The sequence below is a fragment of the Ictalurus furcatus genome, chromosome 9 (assembly GCF_023375685.1).
Source record: "Ictalurus furcatus strain D&B chromosome 9, Billie_1.0, whole genome shotgun sequence".
NCBI classification, from domain to species: Eukaryota; Metazoa; Chordata; class Actinopteri; order Siluriformes; family Ictaluridae; genus Ictalurus; species Ictalurus furcatus.
The window spans coordinates 3,269,439-3,282,994 of NC_071263.1; the positions used below are offsets into that span (position 1 = coordinate 3,269,439).

Below are 13,556 nucleotides of genomic sequence, written 5' to 3' on the forward strand. Positions count from 1 at the left end.
TTCGTATTAAAATTGTAGCAACAGGAAGTGACTGAAAATGGTATTCCAGTAGCACGTAGGCATTCAAACTAATGTTCTAGAAGCACATAATCATTCTAAATAGTGTTGTAGTAGTACATAGTCATTCAAACTAATGTGACATTAGCACAAGTCATTTGAACTAAGGTTCTAGAACAAACTCCCGGCCACATCAGGCCCCCCTTCCCCCTCAGTTCAGCCTGCGACGAGATGTAATATATATAAGATGTAATATATACGAGATATATATATATATATATATATATATATATATATATATATATATATATATATATATATATATATATAATCTGGCCTGCCAAATCTAATGATATAGCGGTTTCATGCCAATTCAACCTACCCTTTTGAAATAATTAAAATAAAAACACAATTCTGTTTTTTTTTTATGCATTTCGTTTGTTATGGTAAAGGTCAAAGTTGGCCAAAATGCCCACAAGGTGCTGAAGAACAAAGATGTTGCTGTCAAAATCAAAACGTAAGGTGGATGATGAACACAGACTGTTTCAAGAAAGATGGACTACCCAGTATTTTTTGTGTGGAGTTTAATAGAAATGCTACCTGCCTGATATGCAACGAAAAAGTTGCAGTTTTAAAGGAATATAATATCAAGCGTCATTATTGGACTAAACACTGAGAGCAGTACGAGAAGTATGAGGGAGATGAGATGGCAACAGGAGCCACACAGTTACAGAGAGGATTTATATCTCAGCAAAGTATTTTTCATAAAGCCAAAAAGGATGCTGATACTGCAGATGAGGCAAGTTATGTGGTGAGTGAATTAATCGCCAAAGCCGGAAAGCCATTCACTGAACGCCTGTTTCGGAAGGACTGCATGATGAAAGTTGCGGATATTTTATGTACAAAAAAAAAGAGCTTGTTCAACAATATAGCGCTATCGGCTAACACCGATAAAGCACCGATAAGACTGACAATGCTCAGCTCGCAATTTTCATAAGGGGTATTAATGAGACGTTCTAAGTGACAGAAGAGTTGCTAAGTTTGTGTCCAATGCACGGCCGCACCACATCCAAAGATATTTTTTACAAAGAAAATTAGAAGAGGAAAAAGCAGGTCCAGCAGTTGTTCCGCACTGCATTATACACCAACAGGCACTGTGCAGCAAGTGCCTGAAATATGAACATGTTATGGCTGTTGTTCTGAAATGCATTAATTATATCAGATCTAGGGGTTTGCAGCACCGCCGGTTCAGGGCCTTTTTGCAAGAAATTGAGTCAGCATATGGTGATGTACTTTACTTTACTGAGGTGCGCTGGCTCAGCAGGGGAAATGTCCTGAAGTGATTCTTTGAGTTAAGAACAGTGATGAAGAGATTCATGGAAGATGGCAGAATGGATGTTCATGAATTTGATGATCCAAAATGGGTGATGGATCTTGACTTCCTAGTGGACATAACACATGAGCTAAACATCCTTAACCTGAAGCTCCAGGGCCCTGATCAGCTCATCACAGCAGCTTATGAAAATGTAAAAGCCTTCTCCATAAAACTGTCAGCTTTCTGCAAAAAAACGTAGCCATTTCCCATCATGCAAATCTCTTGTGGAGGAGGGAACATCATTCAGTGGTGATAAATATACATCTGCTATTGACAACCTACTGCAGGAATGTGATGAGCACTTTGCTGATTTCAAGGCACACCATGACACTTTCCAGATGCTGGCAGACCCCTTCTCAGTTGATGTGGAGAGTGTCCCAAGTGTGTTGCAAATGGAACTTATTGACTTGCAGTGTAACAGTGAACTAAAGACTAAATTCAGGGAGGCACAGGGAAAAGCAGATCTCATTGGACAATTTCTGAGAGTCTTAACGCCATCCTTCCCAGAACTGTTAAAAATGTTCAGTCGGTTAATGTGCCTTTTTGGAAGCACATATCTGTGTGAAAAACTTTTCTCAACAATGAACTTTAATAAATGCAAGTACAGGTCCAGGATTACTGACGCCCATCTTGAAGCTGTACTTAGAGTATCGACTACAACCTCCATCAGGGCAAATGTATCTCACTTGTGTGAGAAGAAGCACTGTCAGGTGTCTGGCAAGAATGAAAACAAAACAAAAATGTGTGTGTGTGTGATCTATTACATTTATGTTGAAATTTTTACCAAATTATTGTTTGATATTGTTATGGTTATGTTTACTACTACTAAATTTGTTGAATAAAATATGTTGGTAATGGTAATTAAAAAAAGAACATTTTGAGAATATTGCACTTTCTTGGAGTACTTTAATGCTCTTATGGCCCACCTATGAGATGACAGTACCAAAAGTGGCCCCATGGCAATTTGAGTTTGAGACCTCTGTTCCAGAAGCACACAATCATTCTAAATCCTGTTGTAGTAGTACGTAGTCATTCAAACTAATGTGACATTAGCACGAAGTCATTGAAAAGAATGTTCTAGCAGCATGGAATACAACACACACAAGGCATTAGGGTGACAGCAGAGTTTGGGTTAACGCATTAGAGCAGAGCTCGGGGACCGGACGATGGCAAAGACCGAGGGAGTCGCGCTGCGGGAGTCATGCGCGCTGTGCTTTACATGGCCCCCAACGCGCTCTGCTTCAAATACTACACACACCACTCGACAGCTGCAAAGACGTCAGGCTCGTACACAAGGCTCGCCTTCAACTCGGCCCAGAACGCATACGACGGCCGTGTCTGCTTTTCGCCCGTTTTTACACACCACATCGCACCAAATGCGCAGCTCGCCGGCTTGAGCACAACGCGCGCCGCACCTTTTCATGTCCGCTGCGCTAGACTGTTGCTCTCTAGCCGGCCAGGCCGGGCCACGGGAGAAACGAGAAAGCCCGTCCTTGCTCAGCGTGTGCTTCAACGTTTTGAATCTCGTCTAGCGAGTCGGATTTTCGCCGAGAAATGCCATGAGAAAACACAGCTGAGCGCGCGCCGCGGTAGTGCATTCATTCAGCGGCGCCCGGGTGGAGTCTACAACGCTCTCATATCTGCTTTTAAGACCAGCCCCCCGGCCGCGGGGAGGAAGGTTCCTGTGTTACACAGTAACGTACAGCGTACGATTCGTGTATTCTACGTAGTTCCAAGAGAGATGGCAGAAGTCGCACCCGCTCCCGCTGCCGCGCCGGCCAAAGCGCCCAAGAAGAAAGCAGCTTCGAGAGCAAAAAAATCTGGCCCTAGCGTCGGCGATCTGATCGTCAAAGCCATTTCCTCGTCTAAAGAGAAGAGCGGCGTGTCTCTCGCTGCTGTGAAGAAAGCGCTGGCTGCCGGCGGATACGATGTGGAGAAAAACAACTCCCGCGTCAAGCTCGCCGTTAAGGGTCTCGTGACTAAAGGCACTCTGGTGCAGATCAAAGGAACCGGCGCGTCTGGCTCGTTCAAGCTGAACAAGAAGCAGACCGAAGCCAAGAAGCCCGTGAAGAAAGCCGCGCCCAAAGCGAAAAGGCCGGCCGCCAAAAAGCCCGCCGCGGCTAAGAAGCCCAAGAAGGTAGCAGCCAAGAAACCCGCCGCCGCGGCCAAGAAGGCGAAGAAGCCCGCTGCCGTCGCCGCAAAGAAAGCCACCAAGAGCCCGAAGAAGGCGAAAAAGCCCGCGACCCCTAAAAAGGCAGCCAAGAGCCCCAAGAAAGCGAAAGCTGTGAAGCCCAAGACCACAAAGCCTAAAGCGGCAAAGGCGAAGAAGGCAGCAGCCAAAAAGAAGTAAAGACATTTGTTTCTTTCATACTTTTGTTCCTTAAACGGCTCTTTTAAGAGCCACCCATATTTTCCTTTAAAGAGCAGGAATTCCTCTTCAGTCAAGCTTTATGGAATTAATGCAATACACGTTAGAAACATACAATAGTGTGGATACACATATCTGCTACATATCATGTACACATAGCCACAGGCATCTACTCAGTATTTGCATTAAACGAATTCCCAATTCTCTCATGCCGTCAAATGATCCTCTACTGGCTGATGCTGATTTTAGTACAGTAGAATAGAATCCTGATCGTGATTCCTAAACGTCATTCCTGATCTCCAAAACGATCACAGAATATGTAGGGATAACATACTGATACATAATAAATCAATGTTAATGATAAGAATAAATAAATTCAATATACAGTTGTTACTTTGTGCTTTTGTATGAATATTCCCTTCTGTCTATTTTCATGCGCTCTCTCTCTCTCACACACACACAAACAGGGGTGGGAGGGGCGACGCTGGAATCCGACGACCTGCTTGTGATTGGCTAATGTGCCACTGAGTTCTTAGCGAATAAGAGAGTGGCCGTTTTGTCTATATCAGGGAGAGCTCGGGGAGTAATATTTATTTCAGAGTTGTTGTTAGAACAGATCTGAGCATCAAGATGAGTGGCAGAGGAAAAACCGGCGGAAAGGCTAGGGCTAAGGCCAAGACTCGTTCATCCAGGGCTGGACTTCAGTTTCCCGTGGGGCGTGTGCATAGGCTTCTGCGTAAAGGCAACTATGCCGAGCGCGTCGGTGCCGGCGCCCCGGTCTATCTAGCCGCCGTGTTGGAGTATCTGACCGCTGAGATTCTGGAGTTGGCCGGTAACGCTGCCCGTGACAACAAGAAGACTCGTATTATTCCTCGCCACTTGCAGCTCGCCGTCCGTAACGACGAGGAGCTGAACAAACTGCTCGGCGGAGTGACCATCGCTCAGGGTGGTGTGCTACCTAACATTCAGGCCGTGCTCTTGCCCAAAAAGACCGAGAAGGCTGTCAAGACCAAGTAAACTCATCCACTACTGTTTTCTCAGTACCCAAAGGCTCTTTTAAGAGCCACCCATCTCTGCTTCAAAAGTGCAATTTTTACACCCGTTTTTCTACTGAAAGTGTGCATTTCAAAATCAGCACGTTTGAAATGAGAACACAAGCATTATACTTGGCTAATAACTATGTGGTAGCATCAAGTAATAACTATAATAATTGGCGTGTTGTCTAAATGAAATCTGAGGGGGTGAAAGTGAGCATAAAAAAAGACTTTGATACCATATTTAATTAATAACAGTAGTTAGCGTGCTGACTAAATGAAATTTGAGGGATCAAAGCTATAGTCTGAGACAGCTACTTTTTTTGAAGGACTTGATAATTTTCTAGTCATGACATGATACCATATTTAAGTAATGTCTATAAGAACAAGAGCAGTTAGCGTGCTGGTTAAATGAAGTCTGGGGAGTGAAAACGATTCGTGACGGCGTTGTGTGTGTTCCTAATGAACAAAGCATTTGAGCTAGAGAGCGCGCCAATAGAATAGGGGCGGGCGTCTTGTGTTTCGAACGGTGGCAGAGAAGACGGTCCAATAGTCAACAGGTGACGTCGAACGTTCTCTCGAATAGCAGACGAGTGCGTTCGAGACGCCCAATCAGCGCAGGGCGGTGTTATGGCTTAAAAAAGGCCGCGTTCGAGAGCGCCGTTTATTCTGTTTTCTATCCGTTAAGTGCAGAGTTCGATGCTATGGCAAGAACCAAGCAGACCGCCCGTAAGTCCACCGGTGGAAAGGCACCGAGGAAGCAGCTCGCCACTAAGGCTGCCCGCAAGAGTGCGCCGGCTACTGGCGGCGTGAAGAAGCCTCACCGCTACAGGCCCGGCACTGTGGCTCTGAGGGAGATCCGCCGTTATCAGAAGTCTACTGAGCTGCTCATCCGCAAACTGCCCTTCCAGCGCCTGGTGAGAGAAATCGCTCAGGACTTCAAGACCGACTTGCGTTTCCAGAGCTCGGCCGTCATGGCCTTACAGGAGGCGAGCGAGGCATACCTGGTCGGTCTGTTCGAGGACACCAACCTGTGCGCTATCCACGCCAAGAGAGTGACCATCATGCCTAAGGATATTCAGCTGGCCCGCCGTATTCGCGGAGAACGCGCTTAAACGACAACTTCGTCTAATATACACAAAGGCTCTTTTAAGAGCCACTTCACCGTCTCAGAAAACAGCAGATTTTCTTTTTTCGGCAGTTTATATTTCAGAACGTGGTACAGAAAGAAAAGATGATGATGATAGGTGTTTTATGTATGTCCGAACAATACAAGGCACAGTAATTAGCTGTGTGCAAAATAGCCCAAACCTACCTTCTGTTTCAGGCGGCGTCATGTGTTGCGCTGGATGGAGCTTGACTGCCCTCATGTGCCCAACCTCGGGAAAGGCAATTTCCCAGCAGCGGTGTTCTGTCATAAGTGTACATTTGTAGTTAGGCCCGAGTGGAGTAAGCAATATAACGTGGTTAATATTCCTGTGTCCCCTTTTAACCTGTTCTTGATCATTATTGTATACATTACAAAGATAAAGGTAATGTTCTTCCCTATTTGTGGATATTTTCCAAGTGAAATAGATGAGGCCACCTAGGGAACACTAAGAGCAGTGATGAGAATGAAATGTCTAATAACATTAGAAATACATTAATAATGTTATTATAATAGAAATCAAGGTGTGTACTTTAACATTATAAAATATACATAGCAGTACATTCATAATCATCACCATGATGTATGATTATGTTTTAAATGCGTTCTGTTGGCCAGTGCGTGTCTGTCTGGCTGGCGCGCGGAGACATAGTGAGATCGGAGCCGCGTTCCGAGTTCTAGAACTATCCTGATGGTATGATTGATGATTTCCCCCTTTATGATGCCGTGAGTTTTCAAACGTTGTGGTGTCTGAGCTGGCCTCTGTATTCATTTGAATACACAACAGATTCATGTGGCGCAGCTAAAGAATGCTATTCTGTGTTGGTGGGAAAGGGGCATTTACCCTTTAACTTCTTGAAAAACATACACGCTTGCAAAGTAAACTGATTTATTTTGAAAGGAGGATTCCATTGTCAAGTGTGAGGACCAATTATGCACTGGGAATTGTGACCCTTTTTCCATACCGCCAAGATCCTTTCTCCAAACATGGATAGGTAAGTTCTTGTATTCTGTCTGAAAACTCAAACCAGTGTGTGTTTTTATATTTTCTTCCCTTTTATAGTTTTAAAGTTAAAATGATCTTGTTTTAGATGAGTGTTTATAGGTTGCTATTTTCCACTTGTTTTTGTAATGTTATATAGTCATTGTGTGAACTTATTGTGTTGAGTAATTCATTCTTGAAGCCAAGCACGAGATACCTCTGTTTGGGTCTTTTCTTAAACAGGAACACTACTATGATACTGAGGGTAATACCGACCTCATTGCATGGAGGATCAAGACAGTTCAACGTAACACCTGTGCTGGATCCCGGTGTCATTCCAAGGCTGTTCTTCCGGATGGTCCAAAAACCAGACGAGAATCTCTGTTAAACTGTCAACAGCTATTTGGTGAGGAGTGCAGGAAGGTGATATCTACAATACGATATTCCACTGATGAATCTGTGGTCAAAGAGAAGATGAGAGTGACTTTCCAGTATCGACAGAAGATGGTCGGTGAGGATGCATCATCTTCAGTCCTGGATTTGTTCGCTCGTTTCTTTGCTGTATCTGGATTGGTAAGAAAATCTTTAGCTTTGGAAGTAGTTTTGAAAAGGAAATTACCTTCTCTGTAGTTATTAAATGAGTTCACTGGTACAGTAGGGAAAGGAGTTGTTCAATGATCACCATAACAACAACAGGCCGATGCAAACTGAGAAATTCAATGTTCTAATCTTTTATATCCCAAATGTATGCATAAATAACACAGCAGATCTTAATTTTTAGTGTTTGACCTTTCATCCATTTATGTCTGCTAATTTTAAACCTGTATAAACCTTGTTTATAGATCAACCAGGATTTCTCCATGATGTTTGGTGACGAAGTGTCTCAGAAGTTCCTGGCAAAGTGGTCAACATTCTTCAAGCCAAAAATCATTGCAGACTGCAAGACTCTTAAGAATATGGGCGAGCTGCTGTCAGGAACTGAACCTGAATCTGAGGACTACAATGGTCAGTATAAACTGTTTTGTATTTTTAAAATGTTCCAGTCTTTAAAAAAATAATTAAAGAGAGATCATTTAATTATTTTGTGATGTCTTTAGGATGGGACAGCGATATGTCCTCAATCCTTTTGCTGCTGCATCTGCTCCCTCTAACCTTAAGAGGGCAGAAAAAAACATCCAAGATCAGTTCAGCTCAAGCAACCAGCCATCTTGTGAGACATCTTAAGGCAGGGGTTCCCAAACTTTTCCAGGGCAAGGCCCCACAAATGGCATTAACATTTGACCAAGGCCCCCCTTTTGCAAGATGTCTTTAAAACAGATTAAAAATACAGACTTCTGAATATAGATCTCACTTTTTGTTATTAATAAAAATTATTATTATTAATAATAATAATAATAATAATAATAATAACATCTTACATCTTTACATGACATTAGGAAATGATTGTGTGTGTGTTTGTCTGAGAGTGAGAAAGAGAAAACATACTATTGGGAGGGATGGGCACACCAAATTGCTGAGGCCCCCCAGGCAGCTCCCACTTTGAAAACCACTGTCTTAAGGTATGCAAAAGTTAATATTTAAACCTCAGATCTTAATTTTAGGAACTCATGAGGTGTAGATTATTTTGGGATTCTGAGACCTGCATCTCATTTTGCTTACTCCACCTGCAAACAAGATGTGACTGTGCTAGTGATAATGTAAAAAAACATTACATACAGAGTTTTATTTTCATATTTATTTTATGTCCCTTTGCTGACCTACAGGAAGGAGCCAGTGTGACTACCTTCATTGAGAGTGCTGACACAAGACAACCATTCCTCCTCTGCATCGGTGAGCGAAAGGAGGATATCCAAAAGTTCTATGTTATTATCGACCAAAAACCGTTCCCATGTAAGGCACACAAATCAGTGGCAGCTTTTGATGAACTGTTCAAAGCTCACTATGTCTTCAGTTTCTCATATGATGAAGCTCTTTGTGATTTCTACACATTTATCCAAACCACTATCTATAACATCGATGTCGGAAGAGCAAAGGAGAGCCTGCGTGTTAAAGAACTTCGAGCACGATTGCTGCAGCGAGATTAACAGCCTTGAAGATGTTCACATGTTTTGTATGTAAAGCACACCTCAGAACTTGTTTGGTTCTTTGTCAACATTTAAAATTTCAACATGGTTTATATCCTAGCAAAAAGTTACATTTAAAATGTGGAGAGCCAGGTTACCCGTTATCATTTTGTATTTATAGTGGCTTCCGAAAACACCTCAGCAAGGTACATAGTCACACTATGGATCAAGAGATTGATACTAATCAGGATCTTTCCACTCAGGGAGAATATGAGGCGGAATGTTCAAATGATCGCCCAAATTCTGTTGCCACTTTACATACTTCACAAAGTTCTGTTCTTACAAGTCAGCTTCAATGTGTGGATTGCTGCTCATTTGCAAGCATCAGGTCTTTCTGAAAATGCTGTCCAGACAATTGTTTGTTCGATGAAAGAAGTTGTTAATGATGTTAAAATCCAAGCGCGAGATGCAGTTCTTAAAACTGTTACTCCTGAAAGTACAAGTTCAGACACTTGTAGAAGAATAGAACACTGTTTTGATCAATTAGGTAATCCTTTTTCAGCATTAAACACTGAGTCAAGGAGGCATAAATATTATGATGAGAAATGGGAAATAGTTGAACCTAAAAAAATGTGTTCTTGGGTGAGAATGGATTTGCGCAGAGATAGAACTACAGGCAGGCAGGTCCATAACGGACAAGTGCATGTATGTACCCATTCTGGGTACACTGAAATCCATATTCAAAAACAGTCAAGTTAGAGAGAGCTTTTTACAGGACAAACAGAGTGGGATTGGCGTTTACAAAGTCATTAACGATGGGTCGTATTTCCAAAACCAGGCACTGTTCTCGCAGCAAAAGCACGCTTTACAGATTCTACTCTATTACTACGATTTTGAAACTGCTAACCCTCTAGGTTCCAAGAGGGGGATCCACAAACTTGCTTGTATCTATTTTACTCTTAAAAAAAAAAAAAAAAAAAAATCTTCCACTCAAGTGTAACTCGGTACTGATTAATGTACATCTTGCAGCTCTATTCCACACGGAAGATCTTAAGACATATGGTTTTGATGTGATACTTAAGCCCCTATTGATGACCTGAAAATCTTAGAAGCCGAAGGCATATAGCTTCCTTGTTTTGAACAACCATTGTTTGGCTCAGTAATTTAAGTAACAGCAGATAATTTCGCTTTAAATGGCTTGCTGGGATTTGTGGAATCTTTCAGTGCAACTAATTTCTGTAGGTTTTGTTTAATTAGTAAGGAAGAAGTTCAATCTATATTTACTGAAGATCATTCTGGGTTAATTTTCCGTTCCACAGAGGTTCATACTGAACATTGTAAGGCACTAAATGAAAATCCTAAACTGCGGTCAATATATGGTGTCAAAAAGTCATGTGTGCTCAATTCATTACAGTATTTCCATTGTACTGATAACTATACTGTTGACATCATGCATGATCTGCTAGAGGGTGTGGTACAGTATGAACTTAAACTGGTTTTTGAGTACCTTGTTAAACAGGACTATGTCTCTTTGAACACATTGTCAAATAGGATACGGAGCTTTAATTATGGTTACACAGACCATAAAAACAAACCAAGTGGGTTAAAAATGGATGACAAGAGCAAACACCTGGGTTTGAATGCCATACAGTCATGGTGTCTTCTGCACAACACTCCACTGATATTTAGTGATGTCACTAAAAGGAATAACAATCACTGGAACTTTCTCCTGCTTTTGAAACACATTGTCAATACAGTGTTCTCCTAACTGATGGGATGATGTGTTACTTAAAACATCTGATCTGTGATCACCATACTCTATTCAAAGAATTGTTTCCTGACAAGAGGTTGATTCCCAAGCACCACTTGATGATGCACTATCTGAGATGCATAAAAAAATTGGCCCTCTTATCCATATGCGGTGCATGCGATTTGAAGCTAAGCACCATATTTTCAAAAGATGTGGCAAAAATTTCAAGAATCTCATTAGTAAAGCAACATCAACGTCAACTGGCATTTAACTATGAAAATTATTGTTTTAGAAGGTTTGAATTTGGTCCTACATCAAAAACCATCTGTAACTTGCAAGGAGGGGGAGAACTCAGTTCAGACATTATATTTAGAAGCCTGTTTGAGTGTTACAAGTACAAAGAGGGTCAGATATTATGGTACTGAGTATCAGGTTGGTTTGTTCATATGCACTGGATGTACCTATGATCTCCCTGTGTTCAAAAAGATCTGTGAGATAATAATATATGAAGAGTGCTTTCATAATTTCCTGTAATGTAAAAACGATGTACTATGATGACCACTTCAATGCATACTGTATAAAAGATGACCAAATGGATGAGTTTTCTGTCATCTCTGTGAACGAACTGACACATTTTAGGCCATTTGACAAGCAGTGCTCTAATGAGAATAATCAAAGAGTTTACATAGTGCCCAATTGTTATATTTAGAAAGACTTGACCTGAGGGGTCAGTAATGTTAATGCCCTTGAAAAAATAAAACTATAAAGCAATCTAACAGTTTTTTTCCCTTAATTTGTCTTTTAGATTTGTAATCATTTAAATGTAATTTTAATTGTGAAGTAGCATATTAACACTTTATAATGTTTGAGGCAACTCATTTTATAGTATGCAATTAACAGTATGAGAGTTAATGAATTACTCCTATGAGAATTAATTTCTAACACTACACACTGGTGTTGAGAAACTAACACTTGTGTAGTGTTAAATTTCAACTATACAAAGAGTTGATGTGAACTCTATTAAAGTGTTAAAATGCCAACGTGGAGTGAGGACCCCTCAGGACACTTTAAAAGTGTTGAAGTTAACTCCAGTAGAGTTGGTTTGTTTCTGTGGATTTTGCTGTGTATGTAACTTAATGCGTTCCGTAGGTGGCCTCATCTACTTCACTCGAGAATATCCAGAACTAGGGAAGAAGATTGCAATGTTAATATTATATTAGAAAAGAATGTGTGTACTTTATGATGTTGATGAATATACTGCTATGTACATGATAAACTGTGAATGTATTATTATTGTTTAAACTATGTTGGCGTGCACACAGACAGACAAATATAGTGAAATCTGAGCAGCGAGCCATAAGATCCGTTATGACGTCGCGGTTAGAGTTCTAGAACTAACCTGATGGTATGCTTGACGGTTGATCCCTTTATGACGCCGCGAATCTCTGGGTTTTTAAACGTTGTGGTGTCTGAGCAGGCATGTATTCATTTGAACGGAGTTGTATTTAGATCTTTGGTCTATCTAAGCTTTTCCTTTTGTTTGTTTATGTAACGTGTTTAAGAATGGACATTGAATTAATGTATCCAGATACACGTACAGCTGTTTTGTAACAATGTAAATTTGTACATGGAAAGGTGTTGTTTTTTTTTAATTACATGTCCAGTGATGAAGGTATGTTATTTAAAAACGAGATGATAATAATAATAAGCTACTGTTAAATAGTTCAGAAGCTCCGTGTATCGTCCTTGATGTGTGAAAATGATGCAATTTGTAGTAATAACGCTGATGAGCTGTGTCTGTACACTATCCCTAACCTACCTTCTGTTTCAGACGGCGTCATGTGTTGCGCTGGATGGAGCTTGACTGCCCTCGTGTGTCCAACCACGGGAACGGCAATTTCCCAGAAGCGGTTTTCTGGGTAAGAACTTTGACATGATATTTCTATTACTCTCTCTCTCTCTCTCTCTCTCTCTCTCTCTCTCTTCCTTTTTGTCCGGTCCCGTTCATGATATTTATTGTCGTAATTTAACAATGGTATACATTAACTTTATCTTTGTACAGTTCTTCCCTGTTTGTGGATATTCTCGAGCGAAATAGATGAGGCCACGTAGGGAACACATGAAGTTGAGGGGCGCAGTGATGAGAATGAACATGAATGTTGGTACTCATGAACAAATCTGGGAGTTTCATGATGAACCCGCTACACTTGAATTTGAGATACTTACTGTAAACAAAACTAACCAGTAGTGCTTTCTTGGGGTTTTGGTGAAGTTAGAGTTGAACTGGCAAGAAAGATATTAGAGAGAGGCTTTCTAGACTCCCGCGGATGTTCAATTAGAACCTGCAACGAACTCACCTGATTCAAATAATCAGCTAATTAAGCGGCCTGCACGGGCTGGGGTGGGTGGGGGGATAGAAATAAGCTCGTAGCAGCACTGATGAAATACATATAAAGTACAAAAACAAACACACACATAGATTAAACAAACAAGTCACGTATATGTCTATATGGGGTGAGCGAGAGGGTAAAAAAGGAGAGAGACATGAATTTTCATAGCATCTACTACCTCTTACCCCACTCTTTGCTAACTACTACAAATATAGACTTCTAAACACCGCCCTTAAAAGCTTTATAACGGAATAGTGAAATTTTTGGGAAATTGCCGTTCCCGAGTTTGGCCACACGAGGGCAGTCATGTTCCATCCAGCACAACACACGACGCCGCCTAAAACAGAAGGTAGATTGTAGGTATTGTACTACTACTACTACTACTATTACTATTACTACTACTTCTAATATTGACCTCAATCGAAGTAATTAAATACGTAATGAAAGGTG

At 41.2% G+C, this 13,556-nt stretch overlaps 2 protein-coding genes across 2 annotated transcripts; both read left to right on the forward strand.

The window, feature by feature from the left end:
- The first annotated feature begins 2,630 nt into the window (after positions 1-2,630).
- On the forward strand, positions 2,631-7,227 carry LOC128612522 (histone H1-like). The gene is made up of 3 exons (XM_053632810.1): positions 2,631-3,718; positions 6,823-6,916; positions 7,147-7,227. Exons 1-2 carry the CDS (start codon positions 3,114-3,116, stop codon positions 6,914-6,916), a joined length of 699 nt encoding a protein of 232 aa, XP_053488785.1. The 5' UTR covers positions 2,631-3,113; the 3' UTR covers positions 7,147-7,227.
- On the forward strand, positions 3,742-4,853 carry LOC128612527 (histone H2A). Its single transcript, XM_053632817.1, has one exon. It carries the CDS (start codon positions 4,371-4,373, stop codon positions 4,755-4,757), a length of 387 nt encoding a protein of 128 aa, XP_053488792.1. The 5' UTR covers positions 3,742-4,370; the 3' UTR covers positions 4,758-4,853.
- Positions 7,228-13,556: the final 6,329 nt, after the last annotated feature.